The sequence below is a fragment of the Phaenicophaeus curvirostris genome, chromosome 28 (genome assembly GCF_032191515.1).
Source record: "Phaenicophaeus curvirostris isolate KB17595 chromosome 28, BPBGC_Pcur_1.0, whole genome shotgun sequence".
Taxonomy (NCBI): Eukaryota; Metazoa; Chordata; class Aves; order Cuculiformes; family Cuculidae; genus Phaenicophaeus; species Phaenicophaeus curvirostris.
In genome coordinates this window covers 5,363,181-5,384,430 of record NC_091419.1, presented here as the reverse complement: position 1 = coordinate 5,384,430, position 21,250 = coordinate 5,363,181, and the positions used below count along the sequence as shown (strand labels likewise).

Here is a 21,250-nt window from a genome sequence, read left to right as displayed (position 1 = left end):
TCCTTTGTGTTCGATGCTTCCTCCTCCTTTTTGGCAATGATAAATATAGGGGTATTTTTGGTATGTGTCACTTCTCTAAATTTAGGGCATTTTATGGTTTGAACTGTTTTTTACCATTTTAGGCTTATTTTTCACCTGTAAAACAGTACAGGAGCCCTGTCCGTTCCTCTTGACCCTGTACTGACAGCTGTCAGCCAGGGAAAAAGCACAGAGCTTTGCTCCTTTTTAAATTGAACATATAGATGTTTTTCAGTAGCATTTGTTTGTGTGCTTGTGCTGTGTTTTCAGTCTCAGTTAGATGAAAATTAAGACTTAAGAATTTGTTTACTATCCTGCTTAACAAACACTCAAAACCGAAGGACAAGTGCTTTGCTGCATGCAGTTACCGATTTTGTTTCTTGAAAGAAAATCATGTCTCACAAATAGCGAGTGTTTAAAGACATCGTGGTTTGTGGCTGTTCTTTTACACCTGCACCGTGTACAGTGGCCTCAGGACAGGAGTTCCCACAGATGTTTGCTCTGTGTATCTGGTGAGATCATTTTAAGAAGCCAGAAGCCCTGTTTGGTGTCACAGATGGAATCGGGAGTTGTGACCAAAAGGAAGAATTGTATTAAGAATCAGATTTTCAGGTTCTGGGGGTCAGTCGCCTGGCCTAGAGGAGAGCAGAGAGTTCTGCTCTTTACTCTGTGTGATGTTTATTCGAGTGGTACCACACACCTGCTTCCTTCGAGTTTCTCGAGTACCCGGGGTTGTTCACAATAGCACAGTGCCTGTTTACCTTTAGGTTTTGAACTCATCTGCAGCTGAGAGTGAAAAATTCAGCCTCAAAGCTTGTGACTGACAGGAAAACTTTTTTTGTTTTTCATGCCTTGTAGAAGCCCTGGCAGTTGCACTCGAGCAAAGCATCCCGTGCTAGGTCGGATAAATGACTCATGGGTGGAGCACCTGCCCAGCCACACTCTGAAAATTCCATTCACGCTCTGATTCTGTTTACGCTGATCGCTGCAGTAAAGATATTTCAGTACCGATTGTTGAAAGAGGCTGTTCAGAATCTGTTTCGGAACTGATCGTTAGGCTGAATGCATAACGATTTCTCTAACCTCATTTCTCAAGGAGCTCAGTTTTCAGAGTATTTTTCTTGAGCTAAGGTTTCCAGAGTTACAGGCTGGCTTGAGGTGCGAATTTTGCAAATATTAAGCAAAAGCAGTTCTGAGGGGGTTTTGCATAAGAAAAATCCTTCTTTCTCTTACTAAAAATACATATTGCGATTTTGCGCAAAGAGCGTTATCACCCGACAGCTGAGTTTGAAACACGGTGCAGAAATAGCCCCTGCTGAAGACACAGACCTCTGAGTATCTTTAATTTAATGAACCTTCCAGCATAGTTGAAAAACTAGTAATAATTTTTGTATCGGTTCCCACAGTTCACAGTTTATGAAAGCATTATTCTGCATCAGTGGAAGAGCTGGATAATGTAACGGGATGGTGTAAAACGTGCTGAGTAGGTTAAGAATGATACAAAAATCAGGTAAAGTGGCAGGAGAGGCACCTCCTGCTGCAGTCTCTGAGGTTTCTAGAGCTGGTGTATAAAAAACATGAAAGGTACAGTACCAACTGTATGTTCAAAGATAGTTGCAGGTATGGACATAGCTCACACTGTCACTGTGTGGCACGGCTCTGACTTCTTAAAGCATTTGTTTCACCTCAGAGAGTTCCCTGGAAAGGAGCGTTTGTTCAGCAAGAGTTTAAAGCCGTGTCATCTCAGCTCTGCCCCGTTTGACTGTCAGCATGCATGGTCCACTCTGCAAACACATGAGAACGTGTTGCTGCTCGTAATTCAGTACGATATTCTCAGCAGAAAGTCAGGACCATCCTCGAAACGTGGAATGCAGAGAAAGCTATAAACGTTTCACTTTATTGTTTCATTGCTGGTGTCTTGTAATTCAGTAAGAAATTCCATAAATTGCGTCCCACCAGTGAGATTATATTTGCCCTGAGCTATAGATCTCGACCCCAAAGTTTGCTGTGGGGTATGAAATTAGATAAACCCTGCGCAAGGGTGGAGTTTTTGCTGTGGTAAACCATTTTGCTCATGATGTCTTTTTGCTGAAGTGAGTCCTCGGTGTGGTTTGGGTGCACCACTTGGGTAACTGCTGAAACTGCTGTGGTTTCAAAGCAGGACCTGTTTTGCTTTTTTCTGAACTTTTTTCCCCTGAAACTATTAGCAGGAAAAAAAAATCAAAAAGCAAAGGGTTACAACTGTTTGCCTGCACTTTCGCATTGCCCTCCCTCAAAACCGATGAGCAGTGTCAGGTAGAAACGTGCCATTTTCCAGTGACCATGAGCTTAATGCAATCTCAGCTCTACTAAGAGAGTATTTTGCAATATTACACTTTTAGCAACGTCCTTCAGTTCAGTTGGTGATTTTTTGGGGGTATTTTTTCACATTCTTGACACACTAAACAGGGGAATGCAAAAAGCTTTGGGGACTGCAGCGCTCACTCGCTGCACGGGGAGAGTCGCACTTGGTGTGAGCCAGCGAGGATGTCGCAGAGATAATTTTGGTGTCGTTATTACTAATTTGTGGCCAACTGATGTTCAAATTTACTCATTTAACTGAACCAAACAAACTCCTGCCAGGCCTCAAAACCATGTTTGCTGAATGTGGCAGGATGAATTAAATGATAAGCAGTGTACAAAGAGGGCTCGCAGAGGGCTCTGCCCTTAAATTTCTCTGCGAAAAACAAACCTGACTTTAGAAGGGTTTCCCCCTTTCACCTTGTCTTCAAAATAACAAAATTAAAGCCCTCCTCTGTTCTCTAATATACACAGACTGAATAAAGCGGAGCTCAGAAATTGAAGTGAAGATTTTCAGTATTATTAGCAGTAACGTTTCCTCTACAACGAAGTTATTCGTTGTGATCGGTTGTGAAGATGAAGCATGAGAAACCTCGATGTTCTTTGTGGATGTTCTGAAACCGCTAGGGGCTTGGTGCAAGAACATTAAACGGGCCACCTAAAAACCAGGTTTGCTGAGCAAATGCATTGCAAACCCCACGTTCATATTAACAGTCACCAATTCCACACGGTGGTTTTGGCAGCAGAAGATTTAACCCAAGTAAAGGGCAGCTTAAAAATGGGTCATTTTTGCCTCCAGCAGTCAGAACCAGTTTGGGGCAATATCAGGTGAAGGATGCTGGGGGGAATTTGCTCACTAGTACCTGGCAGTGGAGGGAGGAGAAAAGATGCAGGGGGTTCTTGTTTTGCCTCGACCATAAATTAGAAAAGCAGATACCTCAGTTCTCTGTGTAATTTAAAATAAGTTGCTCTTTCATCTGGAGAATGAGGTGCAATGTGCTGAGTCCGTCTCTTCCCGGGTTTGCTTAGTTCCCTAACCCTGCAGAGCTGTGGCTGAAGGTGACATCCCCTAACGGTCGTTGCGATGAGCAGGATGTGAATGCAGCGTCCGTTTCAGAAAGCAAAGTCTGGCCTCTGTGGACAAGAAAGACGGTTTGAGACCGTGGTGCAGGAGGGTCCATGCTTGTGGGGAGGGCAGATGCTGCTGGCATTTCCTCTGTATTTTGTTGCTTCCTTCCATGAAGGACACATACCTGCTCTGATCCATCTGTCTTTAGAAGTCCCACACGTGTTTGCTCGTATGAGTATCCATCTATCCCTGCCTCATCTCTTAGCCAGGGTGGAGCATGGACTGAACCATGAAAAACCGTGCTGGAGTGGACATTAAGAGTTCTCACTTATCCTCCAGCTTCAAGGCAGCTAAACTAGTGTGAGTTCTAGGAACCATTTCTCAAACCTCGTGGAGGTGATGATGGAATGCAACAACTTTTCTGGGCAGTTTGGAGTATCCTTGTGTTTTCAAAACGTTACAGGTTGTCTAATGTAAATCTCTCTTGGTCAAATCAAAATCCCATCAGCCTTTTCCTTGATGGATTCTTACAGGACTGTGGGTGGGTTCCCCTTGAGTACTCTTTAGAGTGAACAGATCCAGTTCTATCTCCTGCTGCCTGTGTCTCATCTTCTGCATCTCTGTCTGCTTGTTTGTAATGCAGATAATGTCTCTGATTTAAGTTATTATGCAAGAAGTTGTAAATATTTGCTTGTTTTTTTAGATGTTTCTAGATTTTCCTTTCTCGTTTGTCATGTACACATTCTAATCACCATAGTTCATCCAAAGGGGATTTTCCCTGGAGGTTGGATTGTGTGCCTGCCAGGAGCAAGCGTTTTGTTTTAAGAGAAAACAAATTACTTTTATGTGTTTAGTTATTTGACCTAGCAAAATAGGACTTTTTGCAAGGGACACTAAAAATTAACAGTTGAGGTTCTCATTGCAACAAATGGAATATACAGCCGTTATTTATGAGCGTACGCAGTCGTTCCTGTGATTTCATGTGTTACTGAGGTGGAATACAAGAACAAGCAGACACCTGCAAATAGTGGGTTGCACAGACAGCACCCCAGAACAAGGTAATTTTTCAGTTGGTCTCTTTTCCGCTGTCCATGTGGTGGCAGAAGGATAAACCAGCTCCAGGAGTAAAATCAGCACGTGTGCATTCTATCAAGTCACAGATGAGTTACTGTTGAATTCTGTTTAATGCGATTAATTCTCTGTCTTTAGTGATATATATTTTTAAGTATTTTGTCTTTTATATAATCCCAAACTTGAAAGGCGAACTATCTCTAATCCTGGAAAATGAACTAAAGTCATACTTACCAAATTCTCCTGACCAGATGTCTTTATACTGGATTTTACCATTTAAAATTCTGAAGGTATGAATACTGCAGTATGTATAAGTAATATAGTAAATCTGTTTGAATACAACAACTGTTTGAGATTATTTGCATTGAGAAATGAGTACTATTGTATCTGGTTGAATGTTAAGCCACCCCAGGAAGCGTGGATGATGCTAAGGGGGTACCAGCACAGTTTCCTGTTGAAGGGTTTGCATTGTCCATGGTAAGTAGTAACTTCTCTTTTTCTCCTTTTGTTTTTGTTTTTTTTTTTTTTTTGTTTTCCTAAACTTTCCAGGTAAAAGCACTCCCGTAAGCCACCTTGGGTCTGCAGACTTTCCCAAGCCCCATGATCCATTCCAGCCGTTTGGGGCTGACAGCAGTGACCCCTTTCAAAGTAAAAAGGGGTTTGGGGACCCATTTAGTGGAAAAGATCCATTTGCTCCCTCCTCTTCAAGTAAAACTTCTAAAGACTCTTCCTTGGGGTTTGCAGACTTCAGCTCTGTAAGTTAAGTTCATTGTCTCTGAGCAAACCACTTTCCACTCTGCTTGCAGCAATCTGTTGGGTTTTGGTTTTACTGCAAACCTATTGTTCACTGGCTTCTGTCTCTCAGTACCTTCATGCTGTCCTCATTGTTTTTGTATTAATATTTCTGTACTGAAAAGGCATTATTTCAATAAAAAAGAAGTTTCATACTAAATTTTAAAGGGTTTACTTGCATTTAAATTATTTTAGTACAGTGTGCCTTTATCACAAACTCTTTGTAGCAGAATCTCTGTATTGTTTTTGTGCATGGAGGCTATTTTGTAAACTGATTTTGGGAGCCAATGATGTAAAGAGTCAAAAGCAATTGTTGAAAACATTTCTATAGTCATTTCACCATACCCTGAGAAGCGAATCCTTAAAGGGAGAGATTCCATAAAGTATTTGTAATGGTTTGCAAAAGGAGTTCTGACAATCCTGTCACAATGTTTGCTGTGTACAATGGAATGTGGTCATGAAGATAGATACCCGAGACAGGGACTGAAAATAGAGCTGTTGAGTTTTGTTCCAGTTACTGATATTGTAGAAAAGCCCTTGGTAGACAAAGAAAACAAAATTGTTCTATAGAGCCAATATAGAACCCTCCATGCTGCACTCCAGCAAAAGGTTTGAAAGCAAAGCCAAGCACCCGTTCCTTAACAAAAAGCAGGGTTTCCAAAGCCTGACTTTGTTTTTAGTGCTGGCAAGTTTGTTATTGAATTGGAAATGATTTTAAATGCAGAAGTAGTGTGTCTCTTACTGCTTCCCATGAGTAGATAGAAATCTGTTCCATCCACAGCCTCAGGCTTCTTCCTCCTTTCATGTGTTTGGTTCTGTCCTGTTGCCATGTGGTGCAATTGCCAGCTGAATCCGTTCTGAACTCGATGGGACAGCTCAGTGTTCAGCAAGAGGAGGGCTTTCAGCTGAATCTTCCAGGTTGCTCAGTTTTCATGTTTTTCCCCTAGTTATTAGTTAATGGTAAATGTGTATCACTTTGCTCTTGGATTGTTAGTTGAGGTCATCTGTGCATACTCTTAGCTGGCCTCAGTGCTTTAATTTATCTCTGGTGCTGAAGATGTCAAAGTTCGAGGTGTTCTGTATGCGCTGCCACAGTCAGTGCTGGCCTGTTGGTTTGCACAGTTCAATTCTGTCGTTGTGTACGAAATGGTGACATTCTTAATAAAAATAAGACACAAAACTTGCTTTATCTGAAATTTCTTGAGTAACATCTAATTTCTTCCTCCAATGAAAGAGAAATAATGGGATGGAATGACTGTTACCCAGCCAGTGTCGTCTTCCTTTGCTGACTGCATTTCTTAAAAGTGTGGCTCACACCGAGTGATTCTATCAAATGATTGACCAAAATCTCAGATCCCCATCCCAGTGGGTGCTCTAAGGTTCCATGTGCTGTGCTGTCAGGGTTTTAGATGAGATTAACTGTAGATGATAAGGGAAAAAAAGGAAATTGAGGTCTTGAGCAGGAGCCACTAGGATGTTGCTGTTAAGTGGTGCGTCATCAAATGAAGTTAACTTTTCAGTTGGTTCTGTGAATTGTTTTCTAATGCTGTAAAGGGAAAAAAAAAGAATTATTAACTGAATTTGGCTGACAAGAGAGAGACTTGGTCCCTGTCCTTTTCAGTTTGTTGGGGTTTTTTTGCTTGCTTGTAACACAGTGATGTTACCACACTTGGTAATTCCTAACCCTTCTGTATGAGGTCATAAGTGCACCAATTATCAGGAACATTGTGCTTCTCTTTGCCTGATATTTCGGAAATTTGGCTTATAATGGAAGTTAAAAGCTATTTTATGCCCAGAATGTTTTTGACACATGCTTTGAGTCCATTCTGAGAACAGAATCAAGAAGGTGTAGGTTTGAATAACCAAATAACCCCGTTTCCAGTTGGAATTCTTTCCTGTTGCAAATGAGCAGCGTGAGGACCTTCCCTGGATGGTAGTAGCACTCCAGAAAATCTGTTGCTTTTGTTTTGAGATGCTGGCAAATCCACAAACCCAGAGTTCCAGTAAATTGTTATTGCACCCTTACCTTCTCCACTGGCATTAAATGGGACTTTGGAATGAAACAAAGGCTTTGGTAGCTTATGTTTCAGGGATTTCTAGGTTTACAGAACAAGGAAAGCAATCTTTCCACCAACACAAAGCATTTAAATTGCCAAGAAACGGAGCCCTTAAAGCTAAACTAAAATAATTTCTTACTCTAAGCTGATAATTCTGTAAGCACAAGTCAGTGCAGGTTTGTATGTGGGGTCAGTTTGGCTGCAGTTGGCTCCTTTCCTCCTTGATGCCCTGGGTCTGGCTGCACTTCTGAAACAGAAAACAAAGAAGAGAGGGATTTAATGAAGTGGCAGAAATGTGAGAGGTATTTACAGACTGCTTGAAACTTGGGCACGTGCAGAGAAATTGTTATTGTATTGAACTGCCTGTAATTCAGTTACATCACCTTGTTGTAGGCAGCCTGTGCAGGAACCAGTGACACTAATGAACTGGTGTGTCTTTTCCTATCTAAGGGTCAGTTTAGCTCTTGAAAATGTCACTTTTGCCTTAAGGCACATCCAGATTGGCTTCCAATGCATTTCTTGCCTTGTTTGTTTTTTGTTTCTTTTATTTTTTTTTAACTCGGCACTTTTAACCACAAAAATATAACTTGTGTACCCTAAACAAGTTATAATTGGGACTTCCATCAGCTTTGGAAGTGTTCTTCTAAGATGAAAGCTATATAAGTAAAACTGTTTTCTCAACAATAAAAACAAACAAGGCACCCCAGAGGCTTTGACCAAAGCTCCTTGTGTTTCTGAGAACAGTAACTGTTGTTCTCCATCCCAGCTATACGATCTTTTGGAATTCTTGGAATAAGTGGAGCAGTCCTGCTTCCATTTGAGTCCGTCCTTACTGTACCATGAAAAAAATCATCTATTTGAAAACCCAGTGAGCTTTTAAATCTTGCCTGTCAGCTGGCGTTATTGAAATGAATAATGATAATGGGGCTTCTTCCTTTTAAAAGTTAAATATCATCAAATATGTGGCATTTTTATTGTATTTCAATAAAACTGAATGCAAAAGTCCTTGTTTTGATAGCAAAGAAAGCAGAGGTATGGTTTGAAGAAAAGTAAATTTAAGAGAGTTCCTCTTTTTTTTTACATCAAGTCATCTGAAAAATCACATTGAGAGGAATGAAATGAGGGATTGCGAGCGTCCAGAAGCACATTGATAAAGCATCATTTAACTAAATCCTGAGTAAATGAGAAGCGAAAGGGCTGAAAGAAATGGAAATAGATGCATTTCTTTAAAAAACATGAATTCTAGGTCCAGGGCAGAATGGAAAGGGCAAGGAGGGGCCAGCAGGGAGCACAGATGCCACTCGCTACGGGTCTGGCACTCAGAGTTGAGGTGAATACCCAGTTGGATGGTTTTGACTGGTCTGGGACGATGTCTCTGTAGCAGCGAGCGCAGCGGCTTTGTCTGCGTGTGCAGGGCCTGCGGTGAGGGCCACGGGGCACTTTGTGCTGTGTACATGCAGCTGAAATTAAAATGATGAATTCCATGTGGTTTTTCTCTTAAAAAAAAAAAAAAGCCCCAAATCATATGTTTTCCTGAACATTCAGAAAAAAAAAAAAGATAGCACAAGAAGCAAAAGAAAGCAAAGTTAGAAGTGGGATCGAATGCAAACATTTGTGTGCAGCTGTGCGCACGCTCCTGTGAGCACCGACCTCCTCAGTGACCGCTAAAGTGAAACCGTAACGGCTGATCTTGGAGTTAGAAGTTGTTATGATTGCCATAAAAGAGTTCAAGATTTCGCGCAAGAAGCTCAAGCAAGCGAACTTTTACGTTCGTCTGTGGCAAATGCTGGAGTATCACCCTGGAATATCATAGAATCATAGAGTTGTTTGGGTTGGAAGGGACCTTAAAGCCCATCCAGGTCCACCCCTGCCATGTGTAGGGACACCTCCCACTGGATCAGGCTCCCCAAGCCCCATCCAACCTGGCCTTGAGCCCCTCCAGGGATGGGGCAGCCACAACTTCCCTGGCCAACCTGTTCCAGGGCCTCCCCACTCTCATAGGGAAGAAATTCTTCCTTATATCTAGTCGAAATCTTCCCCTCTCCAGTTTATCCCCATTGCCCCTCGTCCTGTCACTCCAAACCTTTGTGAACAGTCCCTCCCCAGCTTTCTTGGAGCCCCTTCAGGTACTAGACGGTCGCTTGGAATAGCTTTGCTGCAGAGTGCTTGGAGGTGTTTGGGAAGCTCTGGCTTAGAAGCTGAGTCTTATAATGAGTGGTAGTCCCTTTGTGTTTTCTGCTGGAGTAAATTGGATCCTCTTACCTTATTCCACACTGGTAAAACTGCAGGTATTTCATGAGCAGGAGCAGGGGCGCTTTTTATAACAAATCAGCAGCCTCCAGAGTCTTTACTAAAACCCCTCACCCTTAGCAGGAAACACTACAATAAACTCGGTGATGGAGCTGCGCAAGAGTAAATAACTCTTGTTTTTTTTACCAGCAATTTACTATTCTTAAAACTGGCTGGAGGTTGCTGTGCTCCCAAACCACTAATGTGCTTTTTTTTGTGTGTGTGTGGAGTGTTTGGCTCCAGTCCTCTGGCCCTTCTCACCCACAGGTGAGGTGGGTGCAGAGCTCTGCAGCCCTGGTGGGTCAGTGACTGGTGGGAGGAGGAAGAAATTAAGGAAAGAAATTAAATTAAAGGATGAAATGAGGAAATCAGTGAGTCGATTTTTATTTTAACCTAGAATAACTATCCTAAGACAGGTTGCTATACTTGATTTGTACAATTAAGACATCTGATTCACTGTATTTTTCACAGAATTTCTTCTAGATTTTGGTACATTTATTAATTTGTTTTCCATTTTCATTTTTTAGTTTGGAAATGAAGAACAGCAGCTGGCATGGGCAAAGCGCGAGAGTGAAAAAGCAGAGCAAGAAAGACTCGCTCGGTTGCGGAGACAAGAACAAGAAGACCTCGAGTTGGCTATTGCACTCAGTAAGGCTGATATGCCAAACTCTTAAAGAGAGGTTCTCTGGCTCCCCCCTGTCCACGTGAATCCTTTAAACATGGCTTTTATAAAAATACTAAATTCTCGGTTTATGTTATGAAAATAATTTTAGTCACCTTCAGCTCTAAACAAGACTGGCTGGTTGCGTCAAACTGGGCTCCGTGTGGCTTCTCAAGTGCATAACATGCAGGAAACACCATATGAGCTATATTGTATGTTCTGGATCGAATTTACTGCTTGTAAGAAATTTAAGGTATGATCCTAAGATACTGGAAGCAAAGTTGCTTTACCTGGAAGACAATGTTGCAAATAGTAAACTGCAACTTGTAAATCTGGCTTTTCTTACCTGAATTCCATTGGGTTTTGGAGGCTACAGGCTGAATTTCAAAGAAAATGTCATAAAAAGATAATATTTATAGGATTAGCTTTCACTTGTTTGGTTTATTTAATGCTTCATGGTAGGCTAATCAGTATGTCGTCTGCATCATCGACATCAATGTCTCCAGCAGAAATTCATTATTAGATGGTCCCTTTGTATCCAGATGTGGCTTTTACAAAGAATCTGGCAATTTAGATATGATGAATAGAAACTTAGTGAACTGTGTAGAATACTTGAAGACTCTCTGAATGAGTAGTTCTAATTTAAACATTTGTTTGCATTCAGTTCTAATAACTGTATGTGATGTTGCACAAGAGGGAGTTAATTAAGTTGTAGTGAATTGGACAAATAATTTGGCAATTTAATCATTAGATAAAATCTCACTAAGCAGATACGATTGCAGGATTGTGATACAAGTTCGAGTGCTGTTTTCACATCAAACCAAGCAATGGGAAACCTGCCAAGCCTGAGCAGTGTTCATCCCTACAACTCGATTTACCCTCTCTTGCCCCAGCCCCAGAACACAGACTGTGTTTGTGTTACCCATTGCCTGGGAGAGAGTCTTTACCTCTCTTGAATTCCACCGATCTTATATTGTGGGGTTGCAGATTGAAGGTAATTAACTGAAATAAGGCCAAGTTGAAGCAGATTCAGTTTGCCAAATACATTAGTCCTGGTAGACAGGATTGGCTTTAGAATGTGGCTCGCAGCAGTTGGTCCAAGTAGGGCCAGATTTGATGTACTTTTACCTGTAAAACTCATACTTCCACTTGGTAGGGATAACACCGACTGGGTTTTACATGGCAGATGTAAAATAGAAGTCCTTATGATAAGTCTGTGAATTATTTACTTACTAAAAATGCCTTTTTTGCTTACAGGAATTCTAAAACTTCTATTTTCTTTGCCTTGGACCTTTATCTCTAAAAAGAGTAGAAATCTAGCACAAAACTTATCCAACGTCCTTCATAAGTATCTGCTCTCCTTGGTTCTGCAGGAATGCAAAGCTAACATGCTGTGTTTTCACTGGTGTGGCCCTTATCTGATAACAGTTTCTCTGTTTTTTCTGAAAATCTGGTATTCCTTCATCATCTTCAGCGCACTGAAGTTTTCTGTGCCCTTGCTTCCTTACTATTGTTTTTCAGAATGCGATGATAGTGCCTGTTCACTGAGCAAAAACTATCTTCCCCATCCCGTCGTCATTGCCTTACTCTGGAGATACGAATTGTGCAGAGATACGAATCTGGTTGGATCATTGTAGTCATCGTAGTCGTGTTCAGCTCTGAAAAGCAGCCAAGATGTGGCTTTTGTTGTCTCAAGCTTTTGCGAGTAGGTGTAGGGGTGAGTGTGTGTCTGTGTGCACACAAGGACGCGCACATCCACCCGCTGATGCCTGCAGCAAACCTGAAACTCCATCTCTCACAGTGCAGCTTTAGGAGTCCTGTTTGCTCTGTGTCTTCTGTGCTAATAACAGGAACCTTCAATTCTGCTCGGAAGGGGAGAAGATGCATTGTAGTATCAGCACGAACCGTAAAGTGTTCATTAATATTGTCTTTAATGACCCCTGGTGAATGCAGCAGGAGATACTTCTCATTTTACAGAACGTGATTTGAAAACCCTTCCTATTGTAGTAGTTTTTCTCTAAAATACATTAGATTAATGGTCAGACAGGTTCTTTTTTCTGTCCACAGGTTCTCTTTTCTGTTGATGTGCAGGAGCTGAGGACTCTGACAGCAAACTTGGTTCTGTCTGTAGCTCATGTGAGATAAAACTCTTGCTACCAAAGAGCAATTTTCCTGTCTGAATGGCTGCAGGATTGTCAGTGAAGTTAAATTGTGTCCACGTGTGAGATTCTCCTTTTCATTTTCATTTGGGCCTGAGTCTTTGTGGCGTCTCTCTTGCTGCAACAAAAGCCAGTTCACACTTAGTGCCGTTTTAGAAAGGAAAACCACTGTTGGGCTGCTGCTTGGGTGATGTCACTCCAGCGGGACGGGGCGGATGAGCTGAATAGCTTGAGTCATGTTCTGAGTTATGTACCATAACCAGACTTTCTGCTGCTTTGTCAGTGCTCTAAGATATTGCAGTTTATAATGCTTCCAAGGCAATGAGTCGGTGTTGTCAAGATGTTCAGCAGGAAGCCAGAAATGTGAATTATTCTAGCATTCCATATAGCGTTAGAACTAATTGCTCTTTTTCCTGTTTCCTTATTGACTCAGTCTTCATCTCTGCTTGGGCAGTAACAGAAGATCAAGTAAATGAACAAGGACAGAACCTGTTCTCTATGCACAGTGCATTAGATTTAGTAATTGTAGGTTTACTGAAACACTTGAGTCAAAGTTTTAGACACTGCGGTAGAAGAAACCTTCGCTGTGGTTTGTATTTAATACAGTTTTCCATATAAAGTTCTTCCCTTTCGCTTGCAACTCAGTGATTTGTACAGTACCTGCACTTGTTCTTCTATGACAAAACATTTCTCGCGAGACATTTCATCTTCTTCTTCCTCCAGAACAGTGAAATTTAAAGCACAAATAGGCCTGTTGCTATTTCAGCAGAGAAAATCTGTACAATGCAAGCTATATAAAAATGTGAGTATACACAATGCATATACAGTGTACATTGAGATCCATATTATTTGTGTCTGTGTATATATATATATAGTGGATTGTATAATGTAATAATAGTGTGTGTATATACTCTATATGTCCACATACTACGTCTAGGATATAGTTACTCGTGCTGTACATAGGATATGTATATACAATGAACATGTAGAATATGCACAGATATTCTATATAGGAAAGCTCGTGTGTATGTATGAATTCTCTAAACAGAGGTGGATGCAGGAATGGAATTCTTACAGAAATGCCGATTACATCATGGCTCGTAGAATTTCAAAGTTCTGGTGAAAGAAAAAAAAAAAAAAAGGAGAAATGACTCCTTCTAATACATTTGTTTCAAGATTACTGTCATTGGCATGAAAATCCTGTGTTCCGGAGCTGTGCCAAGGGTGAGAGTGGAACCTGGCAGAAAGTAGCTGTCACCTGCGCTGGACGCGATTTCACCTTCTTGTGAGCGTTTAAAGTGTCTTGTTGAAACGTGGGCTCAGGTTTTGATCTATCTGCCTGGGAAGGTCATCTTTTCTTTTTTCTCTAGGCCAAGGCAGTGATTTTTCTCCTACATTTGCTTCTAGTTGCACTTCTCTCTTGTTTTTTTTTTCCCTTTTTTAAAAACTATTGTTCAGGAGCTGTTCCCGTACACGCACACGTGTCAAACAGTCGTACGCTAAGGTGGAAAACATGTTTCTCTTGCTTCATTCCAGTTATATAGGTTGCACGTAATTGTCATCTGGATTTCAGCTCTGTGTTTCCTCCGTTCCCACCTCAGCCCTTACATCAGGAGGGTTGCCTATCCCTCGCATTCTTGGCTTGGAGGAAGGAACGGAGGCGATTCTGCTTTCTACTCGGCTGCATTATCGGGCTCCGTGGTACGTTGAGCAATCACAGAGTTTGTAGGTTTTTACAGTGGCACCTGTGTACTTGATAGCGATATCGTCAGTGCTGGAATGACTCATGGAAAGCCAGGAATTGCACACAGCGCCGAGGCAGAGCAGTTAAAACAGGAAAGACGAGCGATTATTCACGTTGAACCTACGCAGGCAAACTTTGCATATAGGACACAGGTATTGAATTACCCACATTATCCTTTACAGACCAGTGTTTGCGTTTGCCTCGAGTGGTTTCCCTAAGTTACGCTCACCTAGTCCTGTTGTAAAACATCCCAGTCAGCCTGCAATAAAAACAGATGCTGGTAAAAGCGGCGCTTCAACAATAACGCTGGATGAAATATTTTTATACTGGCAAATTTTCCCTTACGGAACCTCTGCCCTGTGCAGATCAGCAGCCCCGGCTGTATTTTGTTTCGTGTAACGTGTTCTCGAGGTGTAGGAAATTCCAGGCTGTGTCTGACTGCATAAGCTTCTCTTTTTTTAATTCCTGTCTGTTAAATCTGTTGTCAGAAATTACGTAGACATTATTTTGTCGTCTTATGCTCAAAGGTAATGCACTTTTCTTGGATTCTTCTTATAATCCTTTTGGGGTTACTATTTCTTCTTTAGTGTTTCTCCATGGAGAAGAGTATTTATTCTGTAGAACCGAGGAATTTTGGTCCAAGTAGAGTTGTTGCTTTCCCTCGTGTAAGAGTTTGGTTTCTCCCTTTTTCTGCATTTTATTCCTTCTTCTCAGGAATTTCATTTCTGTTTAATTCTCATTTAGAGTTGGAACTCTGTTAAGTGACTTGATCTGTGCTAACAATCTGGTTCAATATCTTCCTACACTGGTGAAACAGTGAAGTTTTTGGTGTGTGCCAACCATTGCCTCTCCCTCTAGACTTCCCTTAGAAAGGAATTTGCTTGGATTATGGTGGAATCATAGAAGATTTATTTTTAGAGTAAACATGTTCACTGTTCATCGACACCCCTGTTTTATCGGTTGATATACTGCTCTTTTTACTTGAAAGTTTTATAAATAAAAGCTAATTTGTTATAAAATGGAATTTTCGTTTTTCCGATTTCTGCCTTCCCCTTTCAATTTAACTTTAAAAGGAAAATTCCCGTTGGCTGTGGTTCCTTTTGCTGTTACAGTGACAGGGTGCTCTGCTGGTGTCCCTTTTCATATGACGTTCTGTAGTCTGACCTAAAAAAGGTGGAAACACAAAGTGGAAACGGTGATGTTGCCCTAAATTTGACTAATCTCTCCAAATATGTACATGATTGTAGTTATATTTATCTTTCCAATATCATAACAAATTGAAAGTTATTTTAATTTTAACCCATCTCATGTGTTTATTGTTTAATATAATAAGAGAAATGTCATTGTTTAATATAATAAATGAGAAGTTACTTTTTGGAGCTCTGAGACTTCAGGACTCTTTCTTTACTTTTTTTTTTGACCATGATTTTGACAACTGGTGAGACCGCTCCTCGAATCCTGGGGTCAGTTCTGGGCCCCTCACCACAAGAAGGATGTTGAGGCTCTGGAGCGAGTCCAGAGAAGAGCAACGAAGCTGGTGAGGGGGCTGGAGAAGAAGAGGAGCGGCTGAGAGAGCTGGGGGTGTTTAGCCTGGAGAAGAGGAGGCTGAGGGGAGACCTCATTGCTCTCTCCAACTCCCTGAGAGGAGGTTGTGGAGAGGAGGGAGCTGGGCTCTTCTCCCAAGGGACAGGGGACAGGACGAGAGGGAATGGCCTCAAGCCCCACCAGGGGAGGGTCAGGCTGGACATTAGGAAAAAATTTTTCACGGAAAGGGTGATTGGTCCCTGTCCGAGGCTGCCCAGGGAGGGGGTTGAGTCCCCTTCCCTGGAGGGGTTTAAGGGACGGGTGGATGAGTTGCTGAGGGACATGGTTTAGTGATTGATGGGAATGGTTGGACTCGATGATCCGGTGGGTCTTTTCCAACCTGGTGATTCTCTGATTCTAACTTTTCTGTCGGATTTGTGAATCTTGCTCTGAACGACTGCTTGATGTTCTGTGTTGTTCTCTTTTCTCTCAGCTGCTGCCCTCTGCGCTGCTCTCCCTTCTGTCTTTCCCCTTCTTCCTTGTCCCAGCCACATTTGGTCTGCGCAGACCAGTCAGAAAATCCAACGCCGCACCCTTTCCAAAACAATTTGTGTGCCGCAATGCTGAACATCCAGGCGATTTATGCTGGGAGGGGTTGGAGCCATCGCAAGAGACGAACCCTCTCCGCGTGCTGGAAAAACACACCTCGCTATCGGCTTGTCCGACATCACTCACTTTGAGTCATCGTTCTCCCCTCTGTTTTATTTACTCTTGGCATGGTTAAAAGCCGATTGCCAGGGCAGGTTTCTCCTGAAATTGCTCACCAGTGATATTTTTAGTGCACTGACATTTTGAAGCTGGGAGCTGGCTCGTACCCAAGTTCTCTCATCCCTTCATGCTCCTCTCATCCGTTTTCTTCCACTCAAGTTTTTGCTCACCGAATGCTTCCCAAATACCTGTCTGTGGCTAATCGGAAAAGCCTCCACATTCCAGGCCTCGTGTAGAGGCCAGGAGGCTCTTCATTGGGAAGCGAAGCGTCTGGTGCGAGAACAAACGCTTGCAAGTAGAAACTCAAACATAAGAAACTGGAAGCTCTGAAACCAGCTGTTAGACCTCAACAATACTGTGTTGCCATACCTAAACTCAGCCCTGGACCAGGTTGTGGTGTGACAGTCCCTGATTCTGCAGTGAGGCTGGACTGGATGACTTGTAAAGGTCCCTTCCAACCCAAAGCTTTCCATCACACTATGAAGTCTGCACTCTCGGAGCCCTTGGTGCCATCTCCACCACTGCGGTTGCCGTCGTATCTTTGGGGGAGGCTGCTGAGAGGAAATTGCTGAATGTCCTCTGCTGTACGTGAGTATTGATTTAGTCACTCTGAGCATCTTTCACCTCCAGCCTGGTTGGCATTTTTTTTTTAATGTGATGACCGCAATTAAAACTTTTTATTGGTGCTGAGATAGCATTTCTTGTAAAGGCTCAGCCTTCCCTGTTGATGAAGCCAAACAACTGCTTTGGTTGCAGCCCAGGACACGGTTGGTTTCTGGGCTGCGAGTGCACGTTGCCGGCTCATGTCGAGCTTCTCATCAACCAGCACCCCAAGTCCTTCTCCTCAGGGCTGCTCTCCATCACATCATCCCCCATTCTCTATTGAAACCAGGGATTGCCCCGACCCAGGTGTAGGACCTTGCACTTGAACCTCATGAGGTTCACACAACTCTAACTGAAGCAGGTAAACCAGCAGGTGATTGGTGCTGGTGTCCTTATAGAATGAATGAAAACGGTGCTACTTCTGCTCTCCTTGTGTTTGGAAAGGTCGTTTGGTTAGAGCTAACACGTCTTCCTTATATACGGTAGCGCATGTGACTCGTTTTTTGTGTCTGCAGAAAGTATTATAAGATCAAATAACTGTGGCTGAAAAGTCAGGCCTCAAAAGATTAAAGCAAACATCATATTTTCTTCCTAGCAAGTTCAGGATAAATCCCGTGCCTCCCCCTTGTTCCGAGGCAGAGGCTGTTCCTGATCTCAGCCTCGCCCCTCAGTGATGGGGAAGCGCTTGTTTGGGATCAAATAGAACAGAGCTTTAAAGAGTCTCTGGGAATCAATAAGCTGAGCCAGTTCCTTCCAGGGAATCGTGGATGGCTCCGTGCTTTCAGTTCCTGGTGTTTGGCTCGTAAACCTGTTCCTTCACCAAATCTATGGGAGGCACGTCTCCCATCGGAGAGAGCCTGAGCCTGGATCCTCGGGCAGAGGGGGGTTCAGGAGCCCAAACCGAGCTGCTCTTGTCGAGCAGGATGCGTCCCAGGCAGGTGGGAGCTGTTATAGACCCAGCCGAGGGCGGCTGCTTCAGGGACACGCAGGAATTGTAAGGTTTGTAGGTCCCACTGAGTGCGTTTCGAATGTCAGCAGTAGGGAGAGCTTTCTCCCTATTAAATTACACGGGGTTTGGATTGAATTTTCCTCTGTTTTCACCCCAACACTGCCAGTTACCATAGCGATGGCTACAGGGCTTTGTTGTAGTTGTTTTATTTAAATATAGCAAAAGAAATTGCTGGAGCTTGGGATTCTGGCTTCGAAAATTCAATTTAAGAAAAGCCTAACAGGCACTCTGTGTTAGAGGTGCACAAAATAGAAACCACAGCGCCTCTGCCGCAGAAAACCACCGAACCACACGATCCTGTAATTTGAAGAATGGACAAACTTTTTTTGGCACTTCTTGTGGACGGAGGACCAAAGCGTAGAGTGAGTCGATGTTTTCAGGCAGTTTGTGAGTAACCGAAGCCTCGCACGGGCTGAACCCCCAGCCCTGCGCAAGGGGAGCTGGGGCCAAAATTCAAGCTTGAGCTCCCCCAGCTGTGATGAGCTCCAAAACTGTCAATCTAGGAAAGCCAGGGGGGTTCTAGTCCAGTCTTTGACTTGAGGGATTAAAAATGGATGGATGGGGCCTTGGGTAGATGATCTAGTGGGAGGTGTCCCTGCCCATGGCACCAGGGCTGGAGCTGGATGATCTTTAAGGTCCCTTCCAACCCAAACTATTCTATGATAAAATGTGAGAAGAATGAGAGCAGCGACTCTCTCTGCTGCGAGATTATCTCGAGATTCAACAACCTGCAGTTTCCTGCGGAGACCACACAGAAATTATCACACACACCCTCCCTCACACAATTAAAATAAAGGGGGTCACGAGCTTTTATCAGTGATTCATGCCTCCATCTCTCCCCACTTTCAAACCCATGTTTATTTATTTGTATATGTTTTTTCTCTATTTATATGTGGGAGGATGGCTTCGTCCTATTTTCAGGTGAGTCACAACAAGTCTACAGGCTTGGAGGAGGCAACCTGCCCACCCTCGCATGGCGGAGCTCGGTCCTGCCGATCGCTCTTATTTAAGTTGTTTGGTAACACGATGTCGTGCAGATAGCAAGCGCCTTATCTAGAGACCTTCTGGTGAAGAGGAACAGCGGTGGCAGAGGTTGTGACCCTCACGGCTCGAGCGGAGCTCGGGGAAGCGTGGACCTTCCCATGGGGAGGCACTGAAGGAGCAGCACCAGTGCGGTGGGGGTTGAGGGTTGGTGGATGCGGTGACATTTATCGCTGCGTGCATCCACTGGGATCAGAAACGATGCAAAAGTAGCCAAACCAGAGGACCTCCCTGCCTCTAACAGAGGTCAAGGGGGATGGTTGGGGAGGAGCTGAGCCAGATAAACATGCCCTGATGTTTCCAAGCTCTCCCCGTTTGGAGAGGAAGAACTTGAGAGCCAGCTGTACTGCTGGACCCACGTCAGCGAGGTCCCAAACCTCTGCGTCTCCTAATGATGTTACAGACGAGAGAATGGTTTAGGATTGCAACTGCATCACTGAAACCTGGGAATGACTAACACCATTCCCAGTTCTTCAGGAAGAGCAGGGAAAGCAGGGGAATGTGGAAAGGTGAGGGCAAGAATTCATTTCAAAACTGTGGTTCTAAACCCCAAAGGACACACTGAAATGTGACAGTCCTCAGCTGTGGGGCAAGAGGAGGAAATACCTAGAACTATTGCAGCAACAAATGTGCTAAGTTTAGAGCATCTTTAAGTCATCCTCGCTTTCTGGAATTAGATTGTGCAATTTTTTCTTTTTCTAGCAAAGAAATGACTTTTGTTTTTAATGAAGAGATGTTACATCTCCCTTATATTTTACTTTGAAAGAGCCATAAAAGTGAAATGTGGAACTCATTCTTCCATGTCAGTGATTAGAAGCCCAAAATACATCTGTTCCACATGGCCAACTGCAGCCTCTGCTTTCACAGAAGAACGGCTATATTTGTAGTTATTTTAAATGTATTCCTGTTCATTTCAGTCTTGTGTTTTCTGACTTGTAAAGGCAGAAAAATGTAACAAACTTGATGAAAGTCAAGTTCCAGATATCTAGCTGCTAAGGAAAAAAGCTCTAATATTCAGCTGGATGTGCATATTTCATGATGAGCGATTTTTGACAAGAGTCAAGGCTTCACCACTAAACCAGGGCTGTAAAACCAGAGGATCCTCATTAGAGTTTCAGGGTAATCACAGATATTTGGTGAGCTCACTTACAACTCTGGAAGAGCTTTTGTGGGGCTTGTTTTGATTTGCTGCAGCCACCGACTGCCGGGACCAGAGGATCAAAGAATAGTTTGGATTGGAAGGGACCTTAAAGCCCACCTAGTTCCAACCCCCCTGCCATGGGCAGGGGCACCTCCCACTGGATCAGGGGCTCCAAGCCCCATCCAACCTGGCCTTGAACCCCTCCAGGGATGGGGCAGCCACAGCTTCCCTGGGCAACCTGGGCCAGGGCCTCATCACTCTTATAGGGAAGAAATTCCTCCTTATATCCAGTCTAAATCTGCCCCTCTCCAGTTTATCCCCATTGCCCCTCGTCCTGTCACTCCAAGCTTTTGTAAACAGTCCCTCCCCAGCTTTCTTGTAGCCCCTTCAGGTACTGGAAGCTGCTCTAAGGTCTCCTCAGAGCCTTCTCTTCTCCAGGCTGAACAGCCCCAACTCTCTCAGCCTGTCCTTGTACAGGAGGTGCTCCAGCCCTCGTATCACCCTCATAGCCTCCTCTGGACCCGTTCCAACAGCTCCATATCTCTCCTGTGTTGAGGATCCATCACAGGATCCAGTTTGTTTGGAGTTGGTTTTCATAATCTGGACTCCTGGCTAACTTCTTTTCCTCAAAAATAGTAAATATCTTCCTTAACTCCCAAAGTCAAGGTGGGATTCAGAATTATTAAGTGAATGTAAGTTTTTGGGAATGAGTTATGAAGGTATTTGAACTTGTGAATTAATGTTTGAATTCCACTACTGTTCTCTTGGAATTCCACGCTGAGCTCTGGAGAGCAAGGATAATTTATGTACAAGAATGCCTTAAAATAAGCCTCCGTAATTACAAAAATGCAGTGTTTAAATTTATAGTAAAAACCCACACACTGCTGGCAAAACTATAACTGCATCTGGAAAACATTAAGGATGCTATTAAAATAGTCTAGCATAAACTAGAAATGAGAGTGAA

At 43.1% G+C, this 21,250-nt stretch overlaps 1 protein-coding gene across 6 annotated transcripts in view; it reads left to right on the top strand.

Annotated features, from left to right (window-relative positions):
• The window catches only part of EPS15L1 (epidermal growth factor receptor pathway substrate 15 like 1), a 42,897-nt gene extending 27,318 nt beyond the window's left edge, over positions 1-15,579 (top strand). For 3 of the 6 annotated variants that reach the window (XM_069878274.1, XM_069878273.1, XM_069878277.1), the window contains 2 exons: positions 5,048-5,253; positions 10,164-15,579. In XM_069878274.1, coding sequence (XP_069734375.1) covers positions 5,048-5,253; positions 10,164-10,310 — 353 coding nt within the window. In that variant the 3' untranslated portion in view covers positions 10,311-15,579. Of the gene's footprint in view, positions 1-5,047; positions 6,722-10,163 lie in introns of those variants that run through there. The other 3 variants (XM_069878276.1, XM_069878275.1, XM_069878278.1) reach the window with 3 other exon arrangements.
• The last annotated feature ends 5,671 nt before the right edge of the window (positions 15,580-21,250 follow it).